This window comes from Gymnoscopelus microlampas (genome assembly GCF_963454915.1).
Source record: "Gymnoscopelus microlampas genome assembly, chromosome: 23".
Lineage (NCBI taxonomy): Eukaryota > Metazoa > Chordata > Actinopteri > Myctophiformes > Myctophidae > Gymnoscopelus > Gymnoscopelus microlampas.
Genome location: NC_139960.1, coordinates 28,521,018 through 28,533,591, shown reverse-complemented (window position 1 = coordinate 28,533,591; position 12,574 = coordinate 28,521,018). Strand labels below are relative to the sequence as shown.

At 43.5% G+C, this 12,574-nt stretch overlaps 1 protein-coding gene across 4 annotated transcripts in view; it reads left to right on the top strand.

Annotated features, from left to right (window-relative positions):
* The window catches only part of cald1a (caldesmon 1a), a 126,122-nt gene that overhangs the window by 90,420 nt on the left and 23,128 nt on the right, over positions 1-12,574 (top strand). For all 4 annotated transcript variants that reach the window (XR_014600241.1, XM_084050225.1, XM_084050223.1 and 1 more), the window contains exons 6-8: positions 550-659; positions 4,192-4,477; positions 7,553-7,690. Coding sequence is in view for 3 of the 4 variants with exons in the window: in XM_084050225.1 (XP_083906351.1) it covers positions 550-659; positions 4,192-4,477; positions 7,553-7,690 (534 nt within the window). In the remaining variant the exon portion in view is untranslated. The remainder of the gene's footprint in view (positions 1-549; positions 660-4,191; positions 4,478-7,552; positions 7,691-12,574) is intronic.

Sequence of the window (12,574 nt, the reverse complement as noted above, 5' to 3'; positions counted from 1 at the left end):
TCTATCTCAGCGGTTCTCAACCTTGGAGGGGTCCCCACATGATTTTCCCGGTTGACAGTAATAACCGCACCCCCCCCCCCCCCCCAAAAAGGGGGAAAAAAACACCAAAAACTGGTCAGATATTGGCCAAATTGTCAAATAATATAAGAAAGAGGCAAAAAAACGTTGCGAGGCGTTGTGAGCTTGTAGTTCGGCTATTTTCACAATATATATCTGCTTGTCAGGGTATCGGGGTTCCTAGTTCAAATATGATTGTTTTGGGGGGTCGCGGCTTGAAAAGGTTGAGAACCACTGCTCTATCTCTCCATCTGTCTGTTTCTCTCTCTCTCTCTTTCTCTCTCTCTCTTTCGTTCGACTCCTCATCTCTAGTTCCAACCTCTCTCCACCGTGTGCGGTAGACACATTTGTCTGAATACACAAAATATCTAAAAAAATATGACACAAAATATCTCCGCCCATCTCAGTTGACACTGGTGGCCCCTGGTTCACATTCTCTCTCTCTCTCTCTCTCTCTCTCTCTCTCTCTCTCTCTCTCTCTCTTCCCGACAGGCGAACGAGAGAGGCGGGGCCAGGGAGGAGAGAGAGAGGAAGCAGAATGGAGGCCTGTACGAGGAGACTCCGCCCCCCAAGCAGCACAGACAACCAGAGAGGACCTTCAGGTAAACACACACTTCCTGCTTCCCACCAGAGCTGTGTAAGAGAGAGTCGCATCACGCTTTAATCCCGCCGCAAATTGGGCCGCTATGGTTCCAAACATTGGAACTTCCTCATTGATATAGACAGAGCATTTCCGCATTCCATTCTTACAATGGGAGTCTATGCTAGTGACATAACTTTCTTATACGGCTCTGGTTCCCACTGCCAGGAGCCCACCTTGTATTATTGTCCTCGTCCCAAACTAAGACAGTTACTGCTGGGATTTGTGCATTTTGCTGACAACATAAAACTAAATTCATACAAATGAAAAGACACACATCACCACTTTCACTCACTATCTAAACGTTTTAAAAAATACACAATGTTGCAGTTATTTCAGTTGCGTGACACTCTTGTACATCAAAGTTGGGCATTCATTTACGAAAAATCGAAGTTGAAATATGGAGATACAAGGATTCTGCCCGACAGCGAACGGTGTGCAGTAGGCACATCAGAAATGTTATTGACAAAGTGGTATATATCCATTTGTATATCCATTTGTGAGAGAAAATCCCTGCCGTAAGTTGATATTCTTTGGTTATCAACCTGAATGTTTATTATGTTTTATTATCATTGATGTATAGTAGACATCATATACTGCATCTCGTTTATGAATGAAACTCTTCAACTATAACTCCTGTGTCATATCAGTTGACTCCTCTTGCCCAAGCTGTGGAAAAGTACCGCAGCAACTCAATACTCCTGATAACAAAGATCAAGCTATCAGCTTAGTATAATGTAGTAGAGTGGCTCTCATAGTGGGGTCTCCCAGGGGGACGCCCAGGGGTCCTTATGGGGGTTCCAGGGGATGCCCAGAAAATGAGGAGCAGTTCACATTCACTATTATTTCACCGACTGGAAGTTTACTGCAGCCCAATGAGAGAATGTATAAGAATGGCTATTCAAATCATAGGTTTCACAATCATAGGATCATAGGATAACAATGCATCGCGGTGCGACGCATTGTGAGCTTGTAGATCGGCTATTTTCAAAAGATTTTAAACATTTGAAAAGTTGTGAAATGGGACCTTCTGCATAATGAGTACTTTCTACTTTTAGTACTAAAAGTACATTTTTATACCAATACTTTTGTACTTTTACTCAAGTACAAATTTTATTACGGACTTTTACTTGTAACAGAGTATATCTATATTGCAGTATTGATACTTAAATAAATGTTGCAGTACTGTACAGCGTATACGTGTTGACATAAAGAAGTGTGTGTGGTTGTCTTATCACTGTTGGCTTCAACAATTCATGTGGAATGGACAGACTGTGTGTTGTGTTTATGTGTGGGAAACTTTATTCAGTTTAGAGTATCCCATGACATCCAGAAAGCCCCTAACCGTAGCTCTCATCAGTTGTCTGCTTTAGCCAAGGCAGCAGAGAAGTGATTGGTAATATTGTCGTATATCCAGTGGTGTAAAGTAACTAAGTACATTTACTCAAGTACTGTACTCAAGAGACTGAAACAGAGACATTGAATGGCAAACAACTTGAATACCAGGTATCTCTAAAGCTGCGTCGTTAGCTTGCAGATCATGTAGATCTTTTAGCCAATTGACGCTGTTGTTCTAACGAGTATGAATCAAGCTTAAGTCTACGGAATCTGATCTCCAAACATAAGAAAATAGTCAGTAGGTATACGGCTATACGATGAACAATGCACATAGACAAGTGAAAGTGACGTATGTGTGCATTCTTGCATATTCCCCATTCTGCTGTAGATACCGAGCCGTACCAAATCAAGATTTATTGGACAAACCGACCGTTTGTTTGCTCCGTGAGTAGAGAGAATGAATAAATAACACTGCAGTGTGTTTAACACGGGTCACCTATAGACTGAAGTCCCCGCCGGGGGAAACGCTGTCGCTGAAACCTGAGCCGAGCTGTTACCTTAGCCTTGGCACAGTGTTCTGTTTGTGCACGTGTGTGTGTGTGTGTGTGTGTGTGTGTGTGTGTGCGTGTGTGCGTGTGTGCGTGCGTGCGTGCGTGCGTGCGTGCGTGCGTGCGTGCGTGCGTGCGTGCGTGCGTGCGTGCGTGCGTGTGTGCGTGCGTGTGTGTGTGTGTGTGTGTGTGTGTTCTTGTATTACTATATTTGTGAGCAGTGGTGTGAAGTAACCAAGTACATTTACTCAAGTACTGTACTTTAGTACAATTTTGAGGTATTTGTACTTTACTGGAGTATTTCCAATTTTCAATACAAGAGAATTGGTGGTTGTCTTATGGTTAGAGTTATGTTTAGAGTTAGGCTAATAGGGATTAAGAAAAGAAAAGGATTATGATTAGACATTTAGAGGTTAGGGGTTGGGATTAGAGTAATGCCTGATTGTCATGCACGGAAAATAGCCAATCTAAAAGTCTGTGCCGCAATGTGAGCTTGTAGATCGGCTATTTCTGGCTTTCGGGTTAGCGTTAAAAATGTATATTTTTTTAATGGCTTTCATAAAATCGGCATCCTAAGGTGTGTATGTCCTCACAAGTATAGTAATACTGTATGCCATGTGTGTCCGCCTGTGCGTGACAGAGAGCCATTACTGTGTGTGCGTGTGTGTGTGTGTGTGTGTGTGTGTGTGTGTGTGTGTGTGTGTGTGTGTGTGTGTGTGTGTGTGCGTGTGCGTGTGCGCGTGTGTGTGCGTGTGTGTTTATTATTCATTTGGTATCGCATGACTGTGTTTACCTGTACCCTGCAACCAGCTTTGTAGTGTTAACACACGTGTCCATATACTGTACTTCTGATCTGACCTCTGTGTGCATGTGTGTGTGTGTGTGTGTGTGTGTGTGTGTGTGTGTGTGTGTGTGTGTGTGTGTGTGTGTGTGTGTGTGTGTGTGTGTGTGTGTGTGTGTGTGTGTGTGTGTGTGTGTGTGTGTGTGTGTGTGTGTGTGCTTGTATTACTCTACTTGTGAGGCCAACTATCACCACAAGTATGGCAGAATTTGAGAAATAGACATTTTGAGGACAATGCTCCTGGTGCTCACAAGAGAAATAGTTTTATGGTTAAATAATTTCAGATTAGAATTATTTTAGATTTAAGCTTGATTTATACTTACTTGTGTGCTACTGTCCCACACCCAAAATAGCCGATCTACAACTTGTACATGCGCTCTTTTGGGTGTGCGACAGCGGTGTGCAATTATACTTTGAAAATTGCAACAACAAAAAACAAAGTAAAATAGTGTTTCTCGTCCTAAAATGTTGACGTCCTCACAAGTATAGTAATGCAAATGTGTGTGTGTGTGTGTGTGTGTGTCTGTGCCCACGAGTGCGTGCATGTGAGCGGACGCCTCTCTCTGTCTCCAAGCGATGACAAAAGTCACCACCGTGCGCGTGACCTCACCAGACGGCATCACGTTACCCCCGGCGTGCCTCGTTTGATTCCCATGTGCATGGTGTGTGTGTCTTGTTGACGCCGTGTGTGTATATGTTCTCTGGTGCGTCCTCTTGACACTGTGTGTGTGTGTGTGTGTGTTCTCTTGTATGTCTCCCACCTGCAGTCGCGGCAGCGTGCGCTCCCCGGACCCGGCGGCGTCCCCCCCGGCGGCCGGCGGCCCGGAGGACGTCCAGGACGGCGGCCTGGAGGCGGAGCGCAAGCTGGAGGAGCTGAAGCGGCGCCGCGATGACGCCGAGAGCGAGGAGTTTGAGCGCATGAGGCAGCGGCAGCAGGAGGCCGAGGTGGAGCTGGACGAGCTGAAGAGGAGGAGGGAGGGCCGCCGCAAGGTGCTGGAGGAGGAGGAGAGGCAGCGCAAGCAGGAGGAGGCCGAGAGGAAGGCCCGCGAGGAGGTGAGAGAGAGGAGGAAGGAGCAAAGGCACCACTTTTTGTTGTTGTTGTTGTTGTTGTCGTTGTTGCAGTGGTGGAAAAAGTACTTTTTTACACCACAAAGTATTTTTTCAAGTAAAAGTATTAATACTGCAATGTAGAAATACTCTGCAACACGCAAAAGTCCGGAATTCAAAATTGACTTGTGTAAAAGTGCAAGAGTATTGGTATCAAAATGTACTTAAAGTACCAAAAGTAGAAAGTACTCATTATGCAGAATGTCCCGTTTCACAAGTTTTCAAATGTATAAACATCTTTTGAAAATAGCAGATCTAAAAGCTCACAATGCGACGCATTGTGAGCTTTTAGATCTGCTATTTTCAAATGGCCGAAATGTACATGGGGCTGAAGTGGGTAATATATGTTTTGTAATGATAATCAAAATCAAAAAAGTAACTAGTAACTAAAGTTTTGAATTAATTGTAGTGGAGTAGAAGTATAATATTTGCCTCTGAGATGTAGTGGAGTAGAAGTAAAAGTGCCGAAGATTTTAACAAACAAACACAGAAAACAAAGACAAACATTCACCCCTAAACAAGATAATTAAAACACAGTATGTACGGATTTAAATATATATACGTAACTAGAAATGAAAGATACAGTTTTGCTGGAAGAAAGGGAAAATATCACATAACAAGTGCACTGGCTCTAATAAGAAAAAACAGGATGTAAATGACACGGCCAACATCGTTGCAGGACTGGCGTTATGCACTGATCATTATTCTCTTTCATTCCCCTTTAGACCTTCCAAAAATCTCAAAACCGAACCCCATGTATTATCAAACACCTTCCTCTCCTTCCTGCTTTTTTAAATCTAAGTCGCTCAAAATGTAGGGTCTCGCCCAGCTTCTGTTCTTGTTGCCGTTGATGTTGCTGGTGGTGCTGTTGTTCCTGTTGTTATTGCCGTTGTTGTTGTTGTTGTTGTTGTTGTTGTTGTTGTTGTTGTTGTTGTTGTTGCTGTTATTGCTGTTTTTGTTGCTGTAGTTATTGTTGTTGTTGTTGTTGTTGTTGTTGTTGTTGTTGTTGTTGTTGTTGTTGTTGTTGCTGTTGCTGTTGTTGTTGCTGTTGTTGTTGTTGTTGTTGCTGTTGTTATTGCTGTTGTTGTTGTTGCTGTTGTTGTTGCTGTTGTTATTGCTGTTGTTGTTGCTGTTGTTATTGCTGTTGTTGTTGTTGCTGTTGTTGTTGCTGTTGTTATTGCTGTTGCTGTTGTTGTTGCTATTGTTACTGTTGTTGTTTTGGTCAAACGCTTTGCGGTTGCCATGTGACTCTGTCAACAATGTCGGGCTCCAACTAAGAGATGGTTTTCTTAATGAGTAGTGCAGGTTTGACTTTTTATTTTCTTACATTTATGACTATTTTTAAGGATCAACAAATCAAAGTGTTGTTGTTGTTGTTATGGTCCGACGCTTTGCAGGTCTGTCTGTCTGTCTGTCTGTCTGTCTGTCTGTCTGTCTGTCTGTCTGTCTGTCTGTCTGTCTCTCTCTCTGCCTGCCTGTCTGTTCCTCTTTCCTGATCTTTCCCCCCCCCCCCAAAATGATACATATCGTCACGAAAACGTATCGGGACGATATATCGGCACACCCCTACAATGCCCTATTGTCGTACAAGAGCGTTGTGCAAAAGTAGCGAGCTTGTTTTTTTCAAAAGTGAAAGTGAAAAGAATTCCTGAAAAGAAGCGGTATTGGACATACAAGGTTTCCACCCTTGTGCTATGTGCATTTCTCATTCCATATTCATATTTCATATTCTCCCCATGCTCAACTTCCTTTGTTGTTGTTGGCTCAGAGGGCGGCGGTGCGGTTGTTCTCTCGCCGGTGCGGGCCCCCGCCCGCTCGTCTCCTCTGGTGTGCTGTTAATGAGGCGGTGCGGTTCGTTAACCCATTAATACCTGGAACGCATCTGTGTCACTTTAAGGTTTCTTTGGGCCATTCAAAAATAGCAGATCTACAAGCTCACAGCGCGGCACCGTGTGATGCGCTGTGAGCTTGTAGATCTGCTAAAAAGAAATGTATTGTGAAAATGGGTGACAAATCTTTGAATATATACATTTTTAACTCAAATCTTTGCTTCTGGGGGTCCCTGGAACAAAATATTTTGAGATGGGGGGTCCGCGGACAAATACATATCATTTTGGGGGTCCTTGACATGAAAAATGTTTGAGAACCACTGATATATAGCAACATATTTTATTTTTTTAACTGTTAGGATTTAGAAGACATTTGTAGAATCCCCAGGAGCAAAAAATTGAGTTACAAATGTAATGAAAAATATATATTCAAAGATTTGCAAACATTTTCACGATTAAAATAAATGAATAGCAGATCTAAAGCTCATAGCGCGTTGTAGATCTGCTATTTTTGAATAGCCAAAGAAATCAAAAAATGACACACAGATGCGTTCCCGGTCTTAATGGGTTAATTAAATGATGGCCCAGAGATGCAGAGAGACTAATTAACTAAGACGAGGCTGGCGGGGGGGGGGGGGGGGGGGGGATGCTGATCCACCGCCAAGCCAGTACAGCTCCGAACGGAGAGCCGGTGTCAAATGGTTAGAGAGCTGGTAGAAAAATGATAATGCACTCCATTAGGCTTTGTGTGCGGTTTTAGCTTCTGCAGTGGTGGGAGAAGAACTCGGATTTCTTGACCTAAAGGAGAACTTTGTTTTGTTTTTTTTTACAACAAGGGTTATTTTATTAGTTTGTAATGATAATGATTAAAAGATGAGTGTTAAAAAAAAATCATGTATTGCTTTCTATCGTTTTTTAATGATTTAGTGATTTTTAACTGGGGGGAGGGGGCATTCGGTCCATTGGTAAATAGTCATGAACGCAGCCTCCGATTTCCGTGAAACCTTGTACGCACATCCCCACTAGGCCAAGGAAAGAATGCCACCCTACATTTTTTCAAATCAGCCTCATGGTGGCGCTGTAACAATGCATATTATTGGTGTAGAGCATTGGCCAGAACAGTGGTTCTCATTTACGTATGTATTCATTCAATTGGTTAAACGTGTTAACTCTAGCCGTGTTTCTTGGGCAGGACGAGAAGAGGAAGATGAAGGAGGAGATTGAGAAGAGGAGGGCGGAGGCGGCGGAGAAGAGGCAGAAGGTGGAGGACGACGGCGACGGCGAGGGCCAGCCCTTTAAATGTGTCAGCCCCCGAGGCTCCTCCCTGAAGGTGAGCTCATGATGGCCTCATGATAAAGGCTTCCTCGGGGGGGGTTCCCAAATGGACCGTTTCATGTCTGTAACTCTGAGAGTGTACAAATGGAACCAAATGGACCCTTACGGGTCCATTTGGTTCCATTTGTACACTCTCAGAGTTATAGGGGGTCCTTAACTCTCAATTAACTCTGAGAGTGTACAATTACGGGTCCATTTGGTTCCATTTGTACACTCTCAGAGTTATAGGGGGTCCTTAACTCTGAGAGTTTTGGGGGTCCTTGAAATGAAAAGGTTTAAGAAGCACTGTGATAGGGTGACGATATTGTCAATGACTCGCACCGGGACTTATACACCATCTTTTTGAAAACAGTGGAAATAGCCAATGTTCAATCTCCTGATGCGTTTTGAGCTGTAGATCTGCTATTTTCGCTAAGGGCTCTACATTTACACCTGCCATTTGGGATCAGGATGGGTCGGGGGACAGTTATTTTAGCGCTTTAATGGCACACCTAGTGACTGCACTTTTCATCAACAGAACAGGATACACCTCCATGTAAGCACTCCACACAAGTGTTGTCTTTAAGTGTGGTGAAAGCCTGGCACAATTTGGTTGTGCATATTGTGAACATTTTAGTGTTTTAGAGTATATTTGTCGGGACTGGGGACTCCCGCCTTGAAACCGGGACAATCCCGCCCAAACTGGAACATCTGTGGTCACCGTAGCGTGGACCTTCAGCACTTGGTGTTCATGCCAACATTGTTCTGAAATTCTACTAAAACACAGCTTGTCCTTATTTGACGCATCCTCCCTCTCCGCTCACCTCTGTTCACCTGACAGTTTTTTCCTTCCACTGGAAGTGTATTTACTTTCCGCCAAAACATTATATAAGCATTTTGGAAAGGCTTTTTTTCAAGCTGAAATTTATCTGACCACATTTCATCCCAACACAGATGCGTGTAGCTATTTTGCGTGTAAACCTCTCTTCGAATGCTCGCAGCCGTAAATGGTAAACCATATCGTGCTTAGCTTTTCATGCCAAACAATCTCGCCGTATAGTCGGACGGTCGGCGACCGGGGAGAAAAAAACAATCACATCAAACACATATCTCCTCTTTGAATACAATTCGTCTCTCTTCGACTTATCTTCAAATACCTCGCCCGTTTGGAGATCTTTTTCCATCCGCGTTTGAAGTCTGTCGGGCCGGATAGGCGCTGACGCTGCAGAGCTCCCCTCCCTCTCCACCCCGAAAAGAAAATCCCGCAAATCCCTCCTAACTTCGTGCTGCAGGCTCCAAAAATTCAAAGCATTTGAAGAGATGAAGTGTTTGCTTCGCCTCCTGATGCGTTGTCTGGTTGAGATGGAGGAGGTCTCGCTGAGAAGAGCGTGGAAAGAAGCCACTGTGCGCATACATGTCCAATCCTTCCGTAAGGCCTTCCAATCTTTCCAGCGGCGTTCTCCCTTTCGCTGTGTGTGCCGTGGCGCGTTCCAGCTGTGCGTTTTCCGCACACAATACAAGCAGGATAATGAATTGCCGTTCGTGCCGTGGCATAGAGGTTAGAGCCCTGCCTTGTAGGGGTGCAACATTTAAATCATTTAATAAGATAATTGATTGATAATCAGTCCTTATTTTGGGATTATAGACGAAAGGTTTATTTTTTAACAAAAAAATAAAGAAACGGCCTGGAACCAATTATGACCATAAAACATTTGATTCTGTGAAAAAATATATATTTGAAAACCACAAAACAAAGGGTATTTATTAAATATAGTATATCATAGAATGAAATATTCAAATATAGTTTTTTTCACAGAATCAAATGTTTTATGGTCATAATTCATATATATTTAAGGAAATATCTATTGACAAAATGAATGGGCTTCGATTTGTGGCACCACAAAATGGCCGCCACTGCTATGCCCTATTGTTTATAGGACGGGGTCGTGTCTGATCTAATGAACATCAAAAATATAAATCTTTTTTTTTTTTTAAACAGAGTAGACGTTAAATGACAGCAGATATAGCGTTTTCCGGTGAGATAACCTTCTAACCGCGTCTGATGTCATGATCCACAGACAATGCTACGCTCTGTGAGTCGTCAGTTTCACCGCAGCACATCGTACTGTACAAAACAGAGCGAAATAAAACGAGCACTACACAACACACCAGCGCTGACCCTTCGGACCAACACGCCTCCGCGAAAATAAATAAATGTTTGTCAGGCAGTGGGTTGCGTTTCAATAATCCCGCGCGTGTCTAAATGTTTCCAGCCTTTGCCAAAACACAACTCCCACACGTTTTGGAATTGTGGGGGGGGGGGAGAAACTCAAGGGGGCTTTTTCAGCTGGCGTAGAAAATCGGATTAGTGCCGATGAGCAATGCTACTGTACGCCCCTGGGTCTTCACGGTGGAATTTGAACCCTCGAGGCGAGGGCACGGGGGTGTTGCTTCGAATCTATTACATTTTGCTGTTCTGATGTGGCTTACTTGTTTGTTTGTTTGTTTGTTTGTTTGTTTGTTGGTAAATAATTTCTTCCAATGCCACCCCTCCCCTCGCAGCTTTACTTCGTTGTGATGTACACAGTAGGTACCGCTGTGTGTGTGTGTGTGTGTGTGTGTGTGTGTGTGTGTGTGTGTGTGTGTGTGTGTGTGTGTGTGTGTGTGTGTGTGTGTGTGTGTGTGTGTGTGTGTGTGTGTGTGTGTGTGTGTGTGTGTGTGTGTGTGTGTGTGTGTGTGTGTGTGTGTGTGTGTGCGGGCGTGGGTGCGTGTGCGTTGTGCGCGCGTGTGTGTGTGTGTGTGTGTCTGCTTGCATGCACGGTAAAAAATCCTGAGTGTTTATTTAACTTTAAGTGGACCCACACTGGTCTGAACCCTCAGGATTTTGCTCTGTGCTTGCTTTGTCAGTCTGTGTTAGTTTGCTTTGTGTGTTAGCCCGGCGGTGTTTGCGATGATCTTGTGTGTTCTTACTTCTGCTGTGCTGTGTGACACTGTCCTTCCTGCAGCATGTTCCGCATGTTATTCCAAATAATACAATATAGGCTCTGTTTATAACTGTAACTTACCGAAGGTGGTGCACGGTATGCCGCCTTCGTGAAACGGGGACTACAGTCATGCAGAGAGCCTATTGTTATCCTGCTATGTCAATATACAGTACGCTACTAGCGTACATTGGTTCTCAAAGTGGGGTTCAATAGGGCATAGCTGTGGTGGCCATTTTGTGGTGCCCGAGGGGTCCTTGGGGGGGGGGGGGGGGGTACCAGGGGGTCCCCAGCTAAATGTGGTAATATAGCTTCACAATCATTTTAACCAGCATATTTTATACTTTGGCTATTCAAAAATAGCAGATATACAAGCACTCGGTGCCGCGCTATGAGCTTGTAGATCTGCTGTTTTTGAAAAATCCCTGGCGCAAAATATGAATTATAATATAATATATTTTTGAGATGGGGGGGGGGTCCGCAGCCAAATACACTTTTGGGGGTCCTTGACATGAAAAGGTTTGAGAACCGCTGCACTACTAGATCAGTGATTATAACATTTCTTGCGACAGTTTGTGCTCATGCATGGTCACTAGAGGTGTTTGTACCTCCTGGAGGTTTACCCAACCTCCTCATTCAACATCAATGGTGGGGAAAGTACTCAAATTAAGTAAACGTACCAATACTGCAATATAAAAGTACTCTGTTACAAGTAAAAGTCCAGAATTCAAAATATACATAAGTAAAAGTACAGAAGTATTGGCATCAAAATGTACTTAAAGTACCAAAAGTAAAAGTACTAAAATATTTGAAAATAGCAGATCTACAAGCTTACAACGCGTCGCGATGCGACGCGTTGTGAGCTTGTAGATCGGCTATTTTCAAATAGCAGTATAAAATTGGGCTAAAGTGGTTGATGTATGTTTCATAATGTAATAATTTATATCTGAAAAGTAACTAGTGACTAAAGTTTTCAAATAATTGTAGTGAAGTGAAAGTACAATATTTGCCTCTGAGATGTAGTGGAGTAGAAGTAAAAGTATTGGAAATTGGAAATATTCAAGTAAAGTACAAATACCTCAAAATTGTACTTAAGTACAGTACTTAAGTAAATGTACTCCACCGCTGTTCAACGTCTCTTCAAATCTATCGCTGCTTTCACTGATGGCAGACCGAAGCCTTGGGAAGAATGCAGGGGGGGAAAAAATTACAACAATCACACCCACCTTGAAAGTCTGACCAATCACACGTGACGTTCTGTCTGTGCTTTCTTCGGACAGTCAGAACATCTCGGAAGGCACGAGAACGTCGAGAAACTAAAGTTCTGACAGGCACCGCCGACGTTCTGAATGACGTCGTTTTTGTAGTTATGGCCCTACTCTGTCTGAACGAGCGTTCGGACGTCAGCTGAAGTATGCAGTGGGCTTAACATTCACGCGGCCCTCAGAGGTCCCTCGGGGCCCATTTCAAGACCTCTCTGTTTGTCTTATTCCAAAAGCTCATCAGCCTCCGTGAGAAAATGAGCCTCCCCGTCTCCCTCATGCCTCGCAGGCTTATGCAAAGGTTAAAATGTCATTTAGATAGCATGTTATGTAGACAGACGCCAGGTTCATTTGTTGACCTGGCATCCTATAGTTTGTGTAGTTTCAACGTACAGATTATTTATTTTTTTGATATTATACTGTTTAGACCGATAACAGGTTCTTGGTTTACCTATGATGCTACATTACTGTTTCTATGCATTTGATTGTATTACCTCGTGTTTACCTCCTTGCTTACTTACTGTAAATCACTCTGGATTAAGAGCGTCTGTTAAATGCCTAAATTGTAAAATGTAATGCCCTTTAGTGGTCATAGAGAGGAAGTCACTGTACGTCACAAGTTCTCACAACCCTTATTAGTCCACGGACCCTCATATG